The sequence below is a fragment of the Oryctolagus cuniculus genome, chromosome 3 (assembly GCF_051225735.1).
Source record: "Oryctolagus cuniculus isolate XC-2025 breed Fujian yellow rabbit chromosome 3, ASM5122573v1, whole genome shotgun sequence".
NCBI lineage: Eukaryota > Metazoa > Chordata > Mammalia > Lagomorpha > Leporidae > Oryctolagus > Oryctolagus cuniculus.
In genome coordinates this window covers 34,250,483-34,268,615 of record NC_142869.1, presented here as the reverse complement: position 1 = coordinate 34,268,615, position 18,133 = coordinate 34,250,483, and the positions used below count along the sequence as shown (strand labels likewise).

General features: G+C 50.1%; 1 protein-coding gene across 4 annotated transcripts in view; it reads left to right on the top strand.

The window, feature by feature from the left end:
• NRP2 (neuropilin 2) overlaps nt 1-18,133 on the top strand; it is a 117,328-nt gene that overhangs the window by 9,560 nt on the left and 89,635 nt on the right. For all 4 annotated transcript variants that reach the window (XM_008259015.5, XM_008259014.5, XM_008259017.5 and 1 more), the window contains exon 2: nt 6,063-6,240. In XM_008259015.5, coding sequence (XP_008257237.1) covers nt 6,063-6,240 — 178 coding nt within the window. The remainder of the gene's footprint in view (nt 1-6,062; nt 6,241-18,133) is intronic.

Here is an 18,133-nt window from a genome sequence, read left to right as displayed (position 1 = left end):
CATCAGCCTTACATTTCACCCAGTAAATGAGGGTTCATTTTTAGAATCCAGATTGAGGGGCAGAGATGCTCCGGAGGTCCCATTTGCAGGCCCAGTGTGCAGCTCTGCCCTCGGTGAGTTCAGGGGAGGTGTTTGAGAAGAGGCACTGTGCTTCCTTCCTTCCTCTCCTCTTCCTTTCTCACATGCTGGCCTCCTCTCCCTCTCTCCTCCCCTCCCAGATGTTTCTTTTATTCAGATCTTGAACTTTATCATTGCAAAAGTTCATAGGGGTTTCCATTTGCCGTGCCTTCAGGAGTGCATCATTCACTGCCACCGGCCCCATAAATTGAACAGATTGCATCCCTTCCCAGTTGCCTTAGGAAGTGGTCAAACGGCCACATTCCTGGGCTGATGGATTGGCTCATTTCTTCCCAGCTTAAGCCAAGATACAGATTTTATGAGACTGTCTTGTGACAGACTGAAATCGCTTTGAATAAAACAAAATCCAGCCTCAGCTCACAGAAATAACTTAAAAAGCAGCTTATCCTGGGTTGGTGAGCAAAATTTGGTTAAAACCCTGAGCAGAGGACTTAGATGATCTGAGTGAGGGATTTGAAGAAACTGCTTTTGGTCTTTTCTTTTCATGCATCGCTGTTGTTGACATGCTCACACACAGAACTGTGTATCCATAATATTTATAAACATGCAGCCACAGACTCAGTGGAGAAGAGAAACTCACGTCAGTAGAGCTAATGTGATTAAAAGAGACATTTGAACTCTCCCTAATGCGAGGCAGACATGTTCGTCCAAAGAATCCTGGAGTTGGGTTTCAGGCTTACCAAGAAATGATACAGGGGTAACACCTTGAACAAGTGTCTTATTCCCTTGGAGGGTGGAGAATCTTCTGAATTTGGGGTTCAATCCGTAGGAGCTTTCTAGGTTATAGTTCTTTTCCTCACCTCATTATCGAGCTGTGACTTTTAGAACTGGAACTGACCTTTGGAATCATAGTCCTTGTCTTCTGGATGAGAAAACAAGTCCTCAGAGTTGTTTACCAACTTCCTCAAAGTCACAGAGCCAGCCGGTAGTGTAATCCCAGATCTCTCATCAGTGGCATCAAAATTGCATTATGAGGTGCCCGCATCCTGATCTAATGTTATTTCCAGCAGCCTGCCTGGAGTGGAGTAGGTTAAGTGGAAAGGTGACAACTGTGTCCCTTTTTAAGTAGAAGGAGTTTTTTTCTTTGCCTTGCTGCTAATAATTAAATGAAAACACAATGCTCTTGAAATAGGGACAGGATGGGATTAGGTGGCAGATAAAGAATAAATTACAAAGTAAATAAGGTGTATTCATTTCAAGGAAAATGAGACCAACTGTTTTTCACTACCAGGCACTCTCAGGTAGACAGAATCCCCCCTTATCCACTGGAGACACATTCCTATACCCTCAGTGAGAGCCTGAAACCTCTGATGAACCCTACATGTCCCATGAGTCCCTGCGATAAAGTCTTGTTGATAAACTAGGCATAGCCAGATGGTAACAACGATAACTAATAATAAAACAATTATAGCAATAGTTGTAATGTATATGTGTATGTGTAATGTGGATGTGAGTGTTCTCTCAAAATATCTTCTTGTGCTGTACTCAACCTTGTTGTGATGATGAGATGATCCAGTGCCTACCTGGTGAGATGACATAGGCATTACCAGATGTGTTGGGCAATCATTGGCCCTCTGATGATGTCTGAGGAGGATCACTAAGCCTGATGATGCCAGTTGGTGCAGGTAACCGAAACCACAGAAGGTGACACCTTGGAAGAGGGGGAACTATCGTCTGTAAGAAATTATGTCTCTCAATCCTTCTGTTTTTCCTCTTTTCCATGGCATTTTAATGGAAGAAGGGAACTGAGCTCAGCTCAGTGGGTTTCAAACCACGTACCAGGGAGCCCCAGTGCACCTGCTGAGAAGGCCCACAGAGGCTCGGGAGGTGCAGACTCAGCATCGCTTCTGGCTACCCTCCTTCCCAGCCTCCAAAAAGAGCTCCACTTTTGTCTGCTTTGTACACTGGGGTTCTGGGTAGAGTTTTGTTCAGGGGCAAAAAAAGAATTTTGAAAACCACATCTAATTCTGTCCACTCATTGAATTACCATTTATGAACCGGAGGAGACTTGGGAAGTGAAGAATCAGGTGCTGCCTGTCGTCTTTTTGCTGCTGTCAAACCCTCTCTCTTGGCACTCTAGATCCTCTTTGATGACAACCACCTGATTCCCTAACCCCACACCTAGTCGGTGGCCAGGTTTCCCTGCTTTTGTGAAAGACTTTTTCTGTCAGTTCAGCTAAACCAAAGGACCTGATTGTTCATGTATCTGCTGTCATGCGGCTCTGGCTGTTGTGCTGAGCCTTTGTAATTCTGATATTTAAAAGTTCTTATTACAGTCAGGCTTCAGTTTTTAGAAAATATTATTGTCAAGTTCAAGGCATACAGAGTTCCTTTAAAACAACTCCAATTAAATTTTCCTGGAAGACAAGCCAGGTTTTTAAAAGACTTTCTTGTACCCTTGATACTTCCTAAAAACCAAGTATTACCAAGGAATCAGTGATTTCTCTTAAGTTGGGATCTGTAGGAGGATAAACTCGCCCCTAGACTCCATCAGATAGTACTTAGGCCACCAGCAAAGCAAGAAGGGGCTAGTGGGTAGGGGAGGGGAGGGAGAAAGAGAGAGAATATCTGATATTTTGTATTTCAAACAAAAATACACAAGTCCTCATTATAGGTGGTGGTGGCATCAGAACTTTGACTCTGCATTGTGGTGCTCTCTCTATTGCAGATCACATCTGGAGGTGCCACCTTAAGCTTTTCAGCCTGGGGTCTTGGAGGTCTTCATCAGACCTAACTTAGCCCATTCCCTAGGCTTCCCTCCTGGATTCTGGAGAAGACCAACACCGCCCTGAGCCAGTCTTGTCCTGGCCTGGGTTTTGCTACTTCTCTTTGGGAAATGAGTTTGCCCCAGGTGAAAGGTATTCACAAGAAATAGTTGGAGAATGAAGCTCCTTGTCAACTCACCCAACAGGCTCAGTGGCTCGCACTGCAACAGGGTCAATTTCCCCTCTGTGCGGGGAGATTGGCCTTAAGGGGATTGCCCTTGAGTTCAACTCTCCTTTGGCTTGCCTTGCTTCTGCTCAAGCAGGACAGAAAGCATTCTCGAGGTTGATTTGGAACACAATAAAAGCCTGCAAAGTAATGGATGGCACCACTCTTTAGAAGAAATCCTAAGGAAGGCTGTTGGAGCAGGTTTCATTTAAGAAACAAAAGTTCCCCACCCTGGGCGGGAAAGATCAGTTATCAAGGGGAGATGTCGGATTGAGCGTGTTTTCCTAACAATTTTTACTGATGCATTTTAAGAATTCCTTTCTCTCCAAGAAAAATAGAGACAGAAAATCTAGTATTTATCTGGGGGATCTGTGGCTCCGCAAATGATGTGTGATATTTTATGAGAGGGTGTGAATGTGTACAGGACAAAAGTGTGAGTTACTGATATGTATATGTAATTGATGTGTGTTCAGTATCTATGTTTGTGTGAGTTTCTGAGTCCGGATGCCATCCAATCAAGAATGTGAGTTTATAAATGTTTGGGGATGGAAAAGGTTAATCACACACAACTGAAGCAGATGTTTTAAGGAGTTCTCAGCTATTTCAATAAATGTCTTGATTTTCTTTGTACAAAGAAAGGATGGAGGAAAAGAAGACCAGGGCTCCTCCTCTTTCTTTTGGTTAAGTAAGTTTTTGGCAGCATGCTCTCGGTTCTGGGATAGAGGAGGTGCCTATTTATTTATTAATTTACTTGTCGTGGGGAAGGGACGGTTAGCGTCAGTGAGAACTGAAACCTTGCTGTGAGGTGTTGTCTGGCCTTCTAGGTGATCCGTGTGCTTGATCTAATTACTAAAAGCTGAAACCTGGGGTGAAGGGGATGGGAGGGGGAGAAGGCCTTCTTTAGAAAGTAATTGGAGAGTCAGGAAAGGCAGGGAGAGCATGGCTGCTGTGGCTACACAGGAACTCCGGTCAGGCTTCCTCTGATGAGTTCCAAGGCAAAAAAAAAAAAAAAAAGTGTGTTTCGGGGGAGTCAGTGGCAGAGCTGCACTTCCTGCAAAACAGCTGGCAGAGGAGCTAGACGTGGTAGGAAATGCCCTGTCCAGCTGGCAGGATCAGAGCAGCTGGAGCTGTTAAGTCCCGGCGCCCCTGCCTTCTTAGAGGGCCACTCCCAGGCCCATGTCACACGCCTGAGCCAGGACCATGGGCTGCCACGTGACTGGCTGGCCGATGCCGGGTGCCCAGCATGGGCGGGTGCTGTGGGCACCTGGAAAGCCTGCAGGCATTGGCTGCAGAGGAAGGGGAGGCACCAGGCGTCAGGGCTGGCCTCGTCTGCATCTGGGCCCATTGTCCTCCTGGACCCGGGAGGTGCAGGGTCATTAGGTGGAGGATGATGTGGTGTCTACCAGCCGGCGGAAATGGCTTGCTTTTGTTTTCCACCCAGTAGGAAATGGACCTGAATCCATTAGATTCTGGGCAGTTCAACACGGCACAGTGTGAGCTCGCAGAGGCTCCATGCTGAAAAGGCTACTTGTGTGGATTTGTGTCCCAACCACCATTGTGCGGCGTGCCCATCATTTGTGCATTTAAAGCCTGTCAGGCTGGTGACGGGAAGCAGAGGTCTGGGAGACAGTAATGCCAGCAGACGCTGGGAGCAGTAAAGTGCACCTGTAGAGCTAAAAAATGCATGACCCGTTCCCTCAAAGAGCGAACACGGGCGAAAGACCCCATCCTGAAGGGGGGCTGCTGAGCTGTAATACATAATTCACGGGCCCATGCTGCCCCATGCAGATGGCGATATTAAATCGTGATTGATGCTAAGAGACGCACACTTCTCAGCAAGGTCTCCAAGAGGCTCCTGAATATTTTCAAGTCTCTGGTGCTTTGCTGTTCCAGTGATATTAAGCAAAATCCCCCACCTCCCAGGAATGCCTGCTGGGGAGTACAGAAAGTCCACCCCACCCCCACGCCCTGCTCCAAAGAGATGGGCTTCTTCAAATGTCATTTCCCACCTTTTCTGCCTTTGAAAGTGTGCCCCCCCACCCCCCACCCCCTGGCCCGCCTTCCTGGCCCACGTGAGGCTGTTGCCCTCCAGCCAGGCAAGGGGGGGGGGGGCAGCCAGCTGCTGCTGGCCGCATCGCACAGGCTGGCTACAGCTGGAAGGCAGCAGCACACTCTGGTGGCGGCGACCAGGCAGGAGGGACGGTGGGCAGAAAGGCGTCCGTGCAGCACAAAGCACCTTTGTGGAAATTCTGAGGTCGGAGTCAGTGGGTTCTCCCATACAGATTTTTCCACTCGGTGTATAATGAAATAATAAATCAAATTTGCGGTGTATGTGGAATTAAATGTTTGGAGGTTTTGCTTTTTCTTTCTTAAAAGGGGGAAGAAAAAAAATAGCTAAAATCACCCTCCAGGGCCTGTTCTGGCCCAAAACTGAAAGTACTACTTCCTCTGCACCACTTGTAATTGTTACCAGGCTCGCCCTGTGGGTCGGCACCACAACACCGCTATTGTCAGTTCCCGAGCTCTGACTGCCGGGCGGGGAGACACCAAATAAAATGAGATAAAGATAGAGATGGGAGGTTTGAAGGAGGAGAGGAAGACGGGCCAAGGAGGGGAGACAGGAAAAGGCAGGGAGGCAGATGAAATGTGTGCAGCCTTCTTGTTTTTATAATCTCAGAGCATGGAATTGGGAATATTTACGGCCATTTCACGGAATCCTTTCGTGTGTGTGTGTGTGTCTGTGTGTGTGTGTCTGTGTGTGTGTGTCTGTGTGTGTGTGCTCGTGTATGTGTAGTGGGTAGGATGGGTTGAAATCTCTTCCACTGAATGAGTAAGTGGGTTAGCCTTCTGGACTGCCATAAAAGGACTGTAAAATAGTTGTAATCAGCCACTGGGAGAGAGGAGATGCAAGGAGAGGGAGGAAAAAAAAAGAAAGAAAAAACCCATGACTGTAACATATTTGAAGTTCCTTGGCTTGTGGCTTTCTCTTCCAGACCAGCCGTGTGGAGGCCGTTTGAATTCCAAAGATGCTGGCTACATCACCTCTCCAGGTTACCCCCAGGACTACCCCTCCCACCAGAACTGCGAGTGGATTGTGTACGCCCCCGAGCCCAATCAGAAGATTGTCCTCAACTTCAACCCTCACTTTGAAATTGAGAAACACGACTGCAAGTAAGCGCCACGCCGTGCCGCGCCGCGCCGTTCCTCAGTGGTTTCCTTTCCTCTCTGTGACAGGCACACTCCCTGCCCGCGCCCTGTCACCTCCTGGCAGCACTGTCACCACAGGACCTGCTGCTAACCTCAACAGGATAGCCCCTTCCTGTTTCATCCCGTAGTGTGGAAGACTCACCTGAGTGGGGAGGGCAGAGGCTGCACCTTGTCTTGAAAGTACAGCAGTAGAGGAAAGTGGCCATGTGGGGCTGGGGACGGGGGGTGGACCACAAACTCACACCCCCTTGCTGTGGGGATTTGTCTTCCCCTGGGAGCTCGCCTCCTGCTTTGCACTGTGCCTGCATGTAGGAACCTCTCTAGCTTCCTTAAACAGCAGTTTGGATTCCCTGTGGAAGCTTCCCCTGCTGCCAGCTGTTACTTGATGAAGCGGCAGCTTGTTTTTTTGAGAGAGAGAGAGAGAACCAAATATCTGAGTTTGGGTAGATTCCTATTGATTCTTGCTAACTGCACTGCACAGGTTAGAGTGGCAGAGCTGGGGTCACAGATTATTGAACACACTGTTCTGATGGCTTTACAAGTACTAATGCATTCAATTCTCCCTGCCACCCTTGGGCATGGGTGCCATCATGAGGAGAGACAGAGAGAGAGGTCTTCCATCCCCTGACTCACTCCACAAATGGCTGTGATGGTCAGGGCTGAGCTGGGTTGAAGCCAGGAGCCTGGCACTCCATCCAGGTCTCCCATGTGGGTGCAGGGGCCCAAGTACTTGGGCCATCTTCCACTGCTTTCCCAGGCCATAGCAGAGAGCTGGGACTCGGCTCCAATATGGGACTCAGCACACCAATATGGGATCCAGCATTGCCCTGTGCCACAATGCTGGCCCAGTCTTAAATGCTTTCCTCATCAAAATGTGCAAACTGTGCAGAAAAGTCTTTGCCAAAGTCCTTCTCTCCAGATGAGCACCCACAGTATGCAGTTGCTCCGAGAACACCCAGTGGTCCCATCTGCTTAATAAAGAGTGTGAGTATTCCTTTGAGCAAGGCATGGTGGGTCCTAAAATGTTTACCAAGAGGCCAGCTGGCGGGACAGGTAGAAGGGAGCCAGCGAAACTTTTGGCCTTCATCTCAGATCAGGCCAGGCAGGGTCCAGCCAGGGCATCCTCATGGGGGATACAAAGTCCGCAGAGCTAGAAGGTGAGGCTTGGAGAGTTGATGCCGTTATGAGCCTCCTAGGACTACTGTGCCCCTGCGAACGGGCTTTCTCCCGACAAGGGGTGACCTTTGGTGAAGACAGAACGGTCTTTCTCATGGATGTCTCATGTGAGCGGGAGTCACAAGAGGGAGTTTCTAAGCCCAGATCTGCCCTTGACTCAGTGGATGATGGTGGGTAACTCCCAGGTTCCTCTTGAAGTCCCACATACACCTCAAGGCTTCCGATTCCCCAGTGGTGATCTGTGCCAAGAATTTGTTAGGAGAGCTTCCTCCTCAGGCCTCTGGATCCGCGGGCCTCTGCTGGGCTGCAGGAGGTTGGCACAGACGTCAACATAACACAGAGAGCTTGGGTCTGAGCTCCGAGAAATTTGACTAAGCACCTCTTTCGACAGAGGGCCAAATTCTGTTATGCTTATGCCAGCGAATCTCCCAGGGAAACTGTGTAGAGGTCATTTTATGTATATTCATAACGGCTGAGAGAGAAGCTGCACATTTTAGAAGGAAAAAACTCAGGATCCAAGGGCTTAAAACATGTTAGGAAGTAGGAAAGGATAGAAAAACCTGCTCCTGCCCTGCTAGGGGCTGCGGGTGCCCCCTTCCCTTCCCAGGACCCAGCACTGGCCAGAGCCCCTGCCCCTTGCTGGAGCAGGGACAGAGGAAGCAGGGGGTTAGAGTATGTCCTGCCTTCTGATCCTCACTGAGCACTTCCTGTGTCCCCTCCCCCTTCCTCATCCCGTGCTTTTGGCTCAGAGATCACCAAGGTCAGAAAGAAATCTCCCTGGCTTCTCTCCCCGCCCCCTACCCCGGGTGCCAGATTGTCAGAGAGGAACCCCTGGAGTTCAGCCTCAGCCACCCAAGGGGGTCCTGAATTCTCCTCGCCCCCATTTCTCTTTCTTACTCGTTTTTATATTTAGAAAAGCCTCTCCCTCTTCCAGGTAGGGCTGCCTGTTTCCCTTGGCCAGTTGCATGCAGAGTAAATGGCCACAGCCCTCTTTCCTGCCTTGTTTCACTGTCTTGTGAAAAGAACAATGAACGGAACTGAAGTCCTGGAAGTTCTATCTCACCGCTGCCCGCTTTCCCTCTGCCTGTCTTCCCTGCTGCTTTTTCCCTCCCAGGAAGCTCCTGAGCACTGACTCTTAGAGGCACTTGGCTTCCTTCCCCTTTTACTTTGGGCACCTGGTTCAAGTGGCATTTGGCTCCCGAGGCTCATAAGGTGGATTCTTCCCGAAAAAACACCGCTTTGCCGTCCTCCTGACCTCTGACACAGCGGCAACACCCTAGCAGAAAGGGGAAATGAATAAGAAAGTCAGAAAAAAAGCCAGCCCAGCTGTGGAGACAGGCTGGTCCCTGTGGCTGCCCGTGTGCTGGCTCTTGTTTCTGGGTGCAGGGTGAACCACCAAGGCCGCCACCAAGGGTCCTCATAGGAAAGGATTAGCCTGTGCTGAGGCCCCTAAGTCCTTGACTGTGTACCCCGAAATCTGCATCCCGAAGGTCAAGGGGTAAACCCCAGACAGACCTTTCCCCCTAAGAGCCACTTGTGACTGGTTCCATTTGATCTTGCTGTCTGCTTGGAAAAGCTCACTCATGAGCCTCAGCTCTGCCTGAGTCAGTGCAAGCCAAGGCTAACATCTCTGCTGATCTTCCCCGGACTCCTCCCCCTGGCCATCCGCAGGCTGCTCTGGGGCCCGCGTGGCAGCTGGGGGCAGAGAACAGAGGCTGCTGTGAGACTGCCAGGTCCCCGTGGTCCAGGACCACAGGGCGGGACTCAGGGCTGTCTGGACAAACAGCAGCCACTGTACTCCCAGAGAAGCAGAGGTCTCTGGAAATTGCTGCCTCCGTATATGGAGACCTTGACCCTGACTCATCAGCCAATGTTTGGTTTGAGAAACACACCAAGTCGAGCATTCTTCCCATTTCTAGAATTTTAGATACACGTAGTTTGGAAAAACACTCAGTCACATGTGATACCCAGCTAGCTTGTTAGTGAGCCCTCACACAACTGCCTCTCCCCATCCCAGGGGCCCAGCAGATACAAACCAAAACCAAGAGTATGGGTCCCTTGAAGAATTGGGACTTTCCAGAGACGTAGCTTGAAACATGTTTCAGAAAGTACAAAAGCCAGTAGGAAGGTTGAAAGAACCCTTGTAGGCTAAACACCTTGCAAGACAGTTTGCACTCACACCTCATTGAAGAAAGCTGCTCCTCCCAAGGAAATGTCCAAGTACTACTAAAACCTCCCCTGTAACATTCTTTTCTAAGAGGATTTCTGATTTTAAAAAACACGTTCTAAATTGTGCTGCATTTTTCTGTCTTCTCAAAGTTGACACTAATGGGGGTCAACTTTTTCCTGATGATTCAGGATTTGAATTCTGCTTTTTTAAAAAACTTATTTATATATTCAATAGGCAGAGTGACAGAGATAGAAAGACAGAGGGGGGAGAGAGAGAGACAGAAAGAGAGAGAGAGAGAGAGAGATCAATCTTCCATCTATTGGTTCCCTCCCCAGATGCCCGTAGCAGCCAGGGTTGGACCAGGCCAAAGTCAAGAGCCAGAAACTCCACATAGGTTGCAGGGGCAGAAACACTTGGGCCATTTCCCACTACTTTCCCAGGCACATTAGCAGATCGGAAGCAGAGTAGCCAGGACTTGAACCAGCACTCCAATATAGGATGCCGGTATCGCAAGCAGTGGCTTAACCCGCTGGGCCACAGTGCCAGCCGAGAAGTCTGATTCTAATTTTCACCTTTGTAACAGTAGGCAGATAATGTCATATTCAGATTAAATAGCTTCAGCTTTGAACTTTTGTTGGCCTTTGAAGATTCCCAGGCCTTAGTCTGCTCATCTGTAAAATGGTGACGCTAACAACTACTTGCAAGATCTCTGTGCCATGCTTATGTAGATGCACAGTAAATTAGAAACTGTTACATCTTTGTACTCTGTCATGGGAAAGTTTGGGACTGCCTGGCTGTCACTTCCTACTGGGGTAGGCCTGCCTCCCAGGGCCTTCCTCTCTGGCTTGTTTTTGTTTTGTTGTTATGTGAATTGATTTTGCTTCAGGAGGTCTTACTGTCTGTTGAGAAGTTTAGGGGATGGAGGCTAAGTTTTGCCCTACGCTGGTGCGATTTCAGGGGCCACCGTTTCTGACCGCTTCAATCAGCCAAGCTCAGAGCGGCATGAGGGCTGGAGAGCGACCCCGAAGTGAAAAGAGCTAGCGCATTCCTTTAGGTGTTCGTGATCCACTCCCCCCGCCCCGCCCCCATTCTGGGTATGTAAGGGTTGTGTACTTGGCCTCCGTCTCTGCGTCCCAGATAAACAAGCTGCTGTTGTGTTTATTCACAACCAGGGGAGCCACCTGAGTCTCAGATGTGTCCGTTTCTGATGAGTCTGGGGTTTCCCAGGTTCATAAACTGACACAGTCAACAGAGAGAACAGAGCAGCCCTTCCCATTCACTGTTTCCCTGGGCTCAGTGGCCACCCTCCATGCCCGGCAGACAGCCCAGTGCCATGGGACATTTGCGTGAGCCCCCAAGGCTCACACCTGCCCCCTCACCTCTCAGTAGCATCCAGCTGCGCCCCCCACCCCGTGCTCTCCAGTTCTTTTTCCCAACCCCCTACTCAGAACTCTTGACCCCCGAGTTGCTTGCTTTTCATTCCTGTGTGATCCTATTGTGTTGGGAGTACGTGAATTCTGTGAGTTCCTTTCTAAGCGCCTAGGGCACCTAGTCCTGGGGGTGCAGGTGACTGTTTTCAGGACATTCTTTACACTGGAGATGCCAGGACATAGGCCACCGTGACATCAACCTGTGTTTCAAAGCAGACAGAGCCTTCCTCCCTGTTTGTCCCTCTAGGGATGTAATGACAGCAGGAGGAGAAGATATGACTTGGGTCTCTTACCACCCTAAAGGTCATTGGTTCATTCATCAGGAAGTAGTTAGTAAACACCTACTGTGTGCCCAGCATGGGTGATCCGTGATGAATGAACCAACCCTACTTGGCCTTCAAAGGAGTTCAAGGAGGAGGCAAAGCTGCCGATCTGGGACGTCACCTGTGAGCGTGCCACTGGGCTAAGCGCTTAATCCTCACCACAGATATCTGTTTTTACACGTATGCCTCCTCCACGCTATAGATTCTGGCCAGGGACATGATATGGGCCCGTTATGTGAGCCCACAGCAGCCAGGTCTAGTCGAGGCTGGGGAGATCATGGAAGGTTCCCTGGGGAGGAGGTGATGCCTGCACTGACTGAAGAAGTTAGCCAAGCAAAGAGGAAACGTGTATGGCTGGTGCTCCGGGCAGAGAGCAGAGCCTCAAAGTCAAGAAGTGGGGAGGTAGGATGGCTGCAAGCAGCAGTCTTTGAACATGTCTGAACACAGTTTCTTTGTCTAGAGGCACTGGAAGGATAGTGTAAGGAAGGCTGCTCTTGTTATTCACTGCTGCACATTCTCTCCCAGCAAAGGAACACCTCAGCACCACTCTCATTTTGCATCCTGGCCATGCGGCTTCCACCACGTCCTTAGGAGAGGGGCTGTGGTCAGGAAGTAGGAAAGGCTGATGCTACGAGGACCCAGCTGCCCCTAACATCCCCGTGCCTTGCAGGGTCTCTGCGGTCTCATACCCCCGGTTCAGGGCCCCCAACTGAATGCTGAATAGTGGGCTTGGGCCTGGGACAGCCCCAGTAACACGTAGGACCAAGGGGCCGTCCTCAGCGTTCCCCTGCACAGGACGGTCTCAGAGTCCACGTCCCTTCCCATGAATAGAGGGCAGGAGGCCAAGTTGCCCAATGGGAGGTGTGGCTTCCGCTGGTGTCTGCTGAAGGCTGCGGAAACCCAACAAAGCAGAGAGAGAGTTCTCTCTGGTTCCAGAGGGTGTCTCGCCTTTGCTCAAGAGGGAGCCTCAGGTTGATTACTCATGACATTATTGCAGATTTACTGCCCGCCCAACCACAGAAATCTTGTGATTCCCCCAAGGAGGCCACGAGCAGTAAGACTTTTCTGTATTGCAACAACCCTCCTAATGACACAAACAGATCCACCTCCAGGTACCTGGCGAAGTCATGGGCACGCTCCTGCTAACTGGAGCTCAGCTGACAGGCGCCCGGGGCTCACCAGCCCGCACCAGGGACCCCACCCAGCGACTTCGGCTGGCCGGGGGAGTGGGAAGAAACGCCCACAGATTGTTCTCCTCCTCTTCCCAAGGTTAAAGAGCAGTTGGGACAGTGGTTATTTTTGGCAGTTTGTTTTTGAATCTGCAATGTTGCAATCACCACCCTCACAATGCAAGCTTCACTATGGCCGGCCTTCTGAACAATGTGCCTTATCTTCTGATGGAGAAATCGCTGGAGATTTTATCCTGCACGGTCCCACTTGTTCTGCCTCTCAACCCTGGCACCTCCTCTGCACCCAGCGATCCCAGGGGGCCAGCCACTCACCCCATGTAACTCTGTGTAATCCTCCCATCTAATTACGCCGGCTCAGAGTCTATCTTCAAAAATTCAGTGGGAGCTCCAGGTGTGGTGGGGGAAAAGCAGAGAGGCAAAACATACCAAGTGAAGAAATTAGATTTTTCCAAAAAGGGATTTGTGTATTTTCCTGTAGTGATAAGTCCTCTAGAAAAAAAATATACATATACACACACACACATATATATATATATATATATTCTCTTTGCTTTGTCCTTTTTAGTGGCAAGGAGATTTAGACCTCTGGATTAGGAGAAACTCAAAAGATAATTTAATTCCATTCTTCTACTTCTGCTGGGATAAATCATCCCAGGGCAAAATATTAGCTGCCCTTGTGTTTCCTTCTGGAAAGCACTCCCATAATCGTCTTTCATTACGGGGCTCCGCGTCTCCCGACTCATCTCCGTTGATTGCAGAGTAGTTGGTTGTATCTCATTTACATAATCAAAAATTCTTTTCCTAGAAGGAAAAATCCCTGAAAAATGTTAGCTGGGTCAAAATTAATTTAACAAAAAAGAAGAAGGAGAAAGAAAAACATGAGTGGTCAAGCTTCCGATTGGGAGGGCCGTGTAAGACTACACTCGGGAGGGGAAATGCACACGGCTTTCCATGCCTTTTTCTTCAGCAGTCCTTGCTGATGTTTCTGCTCTGCCCCGTTGGAGACCCAACTATATGTTTGTAGGTGGGTGGAGGGATTGTCAGGTAGACAGTAGTAGCACACACTTACTGAGCTCTCAGCAAATGTCAGACACTCCCTAAGGGCTCCCTTGACAGCCTGTGGGGCTGCTACCACTGGTACCCCCCTTAGCAGACAGAGAGAGTGAGGCTCCAGAGGTCACAGAGGGCTGGACTGGAAGCCAGGCAGGCGAAAGCGCCCCGTGTCCCTGAGTTAGTCTGCCCAGAGCTGTCAGCTGCTGCCCACTGCTCAGGTATTCGGGGCTTCTCTGATTTCTTTAGATATCCTTGACAAGGTTTTTCCTGGACTCTTTTCTGCACCTTTTCTTTGCCTCTTCCTGTCATGTCGGTCACCTCCGGATGCCGACGGGGCAGTCAAGGAGAGCGACATCTTTCCGTGGCTTTAAATGCAAGCAGGAGGCCTGCTTCTTGGTCAGTACCCTGTCATCCAGGCCCCCTTCCGCCCTCCCCCTCCGGCCCCCTCCGCCTTCAAATCCCCTGCCATCCCCACCACCACGTTCTCTCTCCATCTGGAAGCCGGAGACGCGAGGGCCCGTAATAGAGTGTCAGCGGAAGTAATTGATTCCTCACACTGGGAGAATTCTGCTGCCTTTAGTGTCAATGGAGCTGAACCAGAGTCTTGGAGGGTGAGCGAGACATGTAAACAGTCCACGGCTGAGCTGTCAGGGCAAAGCCAGACACACTGGAGAGTGAGCAAGAGGGAAACGGTGGAACAAATAATTGTTTTATTGGAAAGGAAAGGAGTAAATAATATTTCAGCCCAGGAATTGGCAGGTTGCAGGAGGTGGTGGTGAGCTGGCAGCAGAAAGAATCATGATGCAGGTTTTAATGGAAGTTGTTCTTTGTCTCTCAAGGTAGGAGATTTCGTCCCCTCCCCACCCCACTTCTCACATCATCATCGTTATTATCATTAAAATAATTACCGTAACAATTACAGCTGATGAGACCTCAGGTTTATGGAGCCCCTTTCATCTGAAAGTTCAAAGTGGTTTATCTGTGTGTCATCCCTGGGAGAGTGGTGGCAAGGTAGGGACCTGTTATTATTTTCTTCTTATCCGCTGGGAACCCAAGGCCCAGGCAGATCCAGGATTTGGTCCAAGCCTCCAGGCAGGCTGCTGGGTTACATACTGGGGTCCTGACTTCTCCTGGGGGTCTCTCCTGCTGTACTCTCCCCCACTCACCAGGACCCTTAGCCACGTGCGGCTCCCACAGGGCACCCCTGACACTAAATGCTTCCTCCCAGGCTGTGCGCACCCTGCTGGCCACTGCGGTCTGGAGGCCTTGCAGCCAGCCAGCCTTGCAGCCAGCTTCTGGCTGTAGGGTAAATAAAGGTCTTCCGAGCTCTGACTCAGGCTGTTTCATCCTGCTTGGAGATTTCCTGTAATCTGGTTCCCTTTTTTTGTAGGGGCTCATGTCCTTTCTTCATAGTCATATGAGCTTTGTCCAAGAGCACCCACTATTCCCAAATATTCACAACTTCCCTCCCTCCCCTGCTACCAACCTGGAGTGGAGCTTTCGGAATAGAAGGGGCAGTTCTGTGATGGGGAGAGGCGAGGGCCTTGCCGTGCACTGTGGGACAAGGCTGCCTTTGCGCCCCGTGCTGTCACGGGCACAGCTTCTCAGCAGTGCTTTGAGAGGAGGAAGCGTTTCCAGCTGACTGGCCACCAAGTGCTGTATTCAGAATCTCCACCCTGGCGTGGCAGCAGCGCCTTCCTGCTTGGACATGAGTGCAGGCCTATCATTTCCACACCACGGTGCTTTTTTTGCACAGTCATGACAAGTTGGCCCCTGGAGCCGGGAGAAGCTCTGAGCTCTGTAACCCGAGGCTTCAAGCAAACGAAGTGAAGGACCTGGGGCCCATCACACCTGCCACCTACTCCCGAGTTCTCCGCAGTTTGGATTTCCACGTGGCATGTTTTTCAGACAGGTTTTAAGTTCTGAGTTTTGAGATGGAGGCTGGATGCCAGCAGAGGGGGGTTGCACGGTGACCTGGAGCCTAAATCCCTGGAAAAACCAAAAGGACTTTTCTCATGCGGGCAGTTCACTCGGGCCCCATTCCCAGCGGGCTCCCATTTTTTTGGACTGATGGGGAGGTTATGATTTGCCCGTACAATTGGACCCTCTGGGAGCCAGGGTTAGTGAACACCTGTCTCAGAGGGAGCAGTTCTCCCAGCCAAGTGGAGGGACGCTGCCAGGGCCCCAGGGCCCCAAGATGACGCACTCTGATTTCCTCTCAGTGGTCACCGGATGCCTTATGGCCCTTCAAGCCAGTCGTGGGGAGGCAAGGCGGGGGTGGGGGCGAGGCATGATCCCTGCTCCCCTTAATGAGGCCAAGCAAACTGAGGCAGTAGAGCAACCGGGCCAGCATGGGATGATTTAGTGAGTCTTGGCCCTGCCAGGATTCACATTCATACCCAGGCCGCGGCAGGAGAAAAGGAATGGACATGACCTTTGGAATACTCTCAGCTCCCTTGAATCTGGTGCCTTAAGGGCACGCTAGCCAGGGACCCTTTAGGGTGATTCACAGGGTAAGGATTTTATAAACATAGAGCAAATGGAAGGAAGACCCCACAGCCTTACTGAAAGTAGCTTGCCCCAAACCTGAAAGCTCCCCCTGGCACTGGTGACCTGGACAGTCATTCCTTACATAAGCAAACACGTTCCTTCCTAGAGGCCTCTGGAGTGCTTGCTGGCCCAGGGGCCGAGCATATCTGTGGCCTCGCTGGGGAACCAGCCCGGTTTGGGAAGCGGTGCTCACCCGAAGGGTCAGGGCCGAAGTGCTGGACGCTTTGTTGTGTGCCCTGGGTCCACTTAAGGTTCATGTGCAGTGAGAAGGCCCCAGTGCCCTGTCTTCCTCACTTGGAGATGAGTTCTTGGCAGCCCACGCCGTGAAGAACAATGAGATCGCAGGGCCCTTGCCATCATCCGGGAGCTTCTGCAGAAAAACAAGCAGCAAGTATAAATAGCCGCTGTTTGTAGTTTGCATGTTCTTGCCTTCAAGGTTTTTAGAATAATTCCTTCAGTTTGTTTTGGGTTATTCACTCTGCATACTTCCTTTGCTGGGTGGTCAGATTTCCTGCCTTCTAAACACCCTGGTGACCCAGGCTGTGAGGGGATTTCAAATATGAAGCTCAAAATATTAGAGGCTCATGGTGGGAAGAAAATGCAATGGCCAATAGTCGCTGTTAGCAAAGCCCCTGGCACCAATGCAGAAACACAGACACACGTAGAGCTATGGCACGTAGAGCTTGAAGCCTTGGAGTAGGACAGCAAATGATAATAATGCATAGCAGTAATAACAGCTCACACCTGTGCATTGAGCACCTGCTAGGTGCCAGGCACATTGCTGAACCACTGGGTGCATTCAGTCTCCAAACTCTGGGGAGGTTATGGATTTTTGAACCCAGCCTAGCAGGCTGGCTGTGGAGCCTGTGCTCAGAAACATAGATTGAAATAAATTCTCAGAAACGTAGGTGAGTGAGCCACTGCTGATGGATTTGTATAGGAAGAGTACTTTAGGAAGTCCCAAGACTGGGGTCATTGAGACTCCAACTATGGCTTTTAGTTTGGGCTTCTTGTGTCTAGTCTGCAAAGTACCGTGTGTCTGTAACCTACTGTCCTGTTTTGTTGAACAATACTGGTGATAATAGAGAGCCAGTTTACTGTCACAATCCTGCCGCAGTCCCAAAAGGTGAAGAAACAGAGACTCAGGTGAAAAAGTCCTTGCCTACAGTCACTAGCAAGTGCCAGAAACTAGCTGGGTCTGTCCACAAAGCCCTTACGGATGCCACACACCCCTGAGGGTAGCCAACACCCTCATAGACAGATGTGTTGTTGTGTAGCAGTAATTGAAGATTTGTTTTGTCCCTGGTGCCTTCCTCTAGGAAAATGCCCACACACACGTTCCCAAACATGGTGGCATAAGATTACGGAGGTCACCGATCCATTGAAACTCATGTGTGGACCCTACTGGAAATCAATGGACTGAAGAATATGAGCTCTAGACGATGCTTTAAGAGCTTATAAATACACAGGATCCTGCTTTCTCACTCAATGAGCCATATGTTCACATACGGGTGTGCATGTGCTTATAAAAATTCTGCGCTTACAAAATTAATATGTTATCCCATCTGAGCACTCACAAGCAAGGTTTCCACTGGGTGAATCTTGAAACCATAAAACTCCGAGTCTGCTGTTTCTATTGGTGATTTGTCTATTAATTTTGGCATGTCTTGGGGGCTTTGTTTGAGCAGAACAACTAAATAAAAAGAGCTAGGTTCCATTAAGTCTCTTTCATACCTGATACCCATTTTGTGGAGGTCCGCAACCACAAGGTTTCCTTGTATCTGCTGCCTGCGGATACTGTTGCTCTGTGGCAAGTTGGAACTCTCATTGCTCTCTGGTCTTCATTCCGCAAGGAGGCAAAGGGCAGGAGGTGAGATTTCAGGGCTCCAGGGCTGACTCCAACCTTTCCTTGTCGTGTGCCCTGGGTCAGGTCATCTCACCACTCTGGGCCTCAGTTTCCTCATC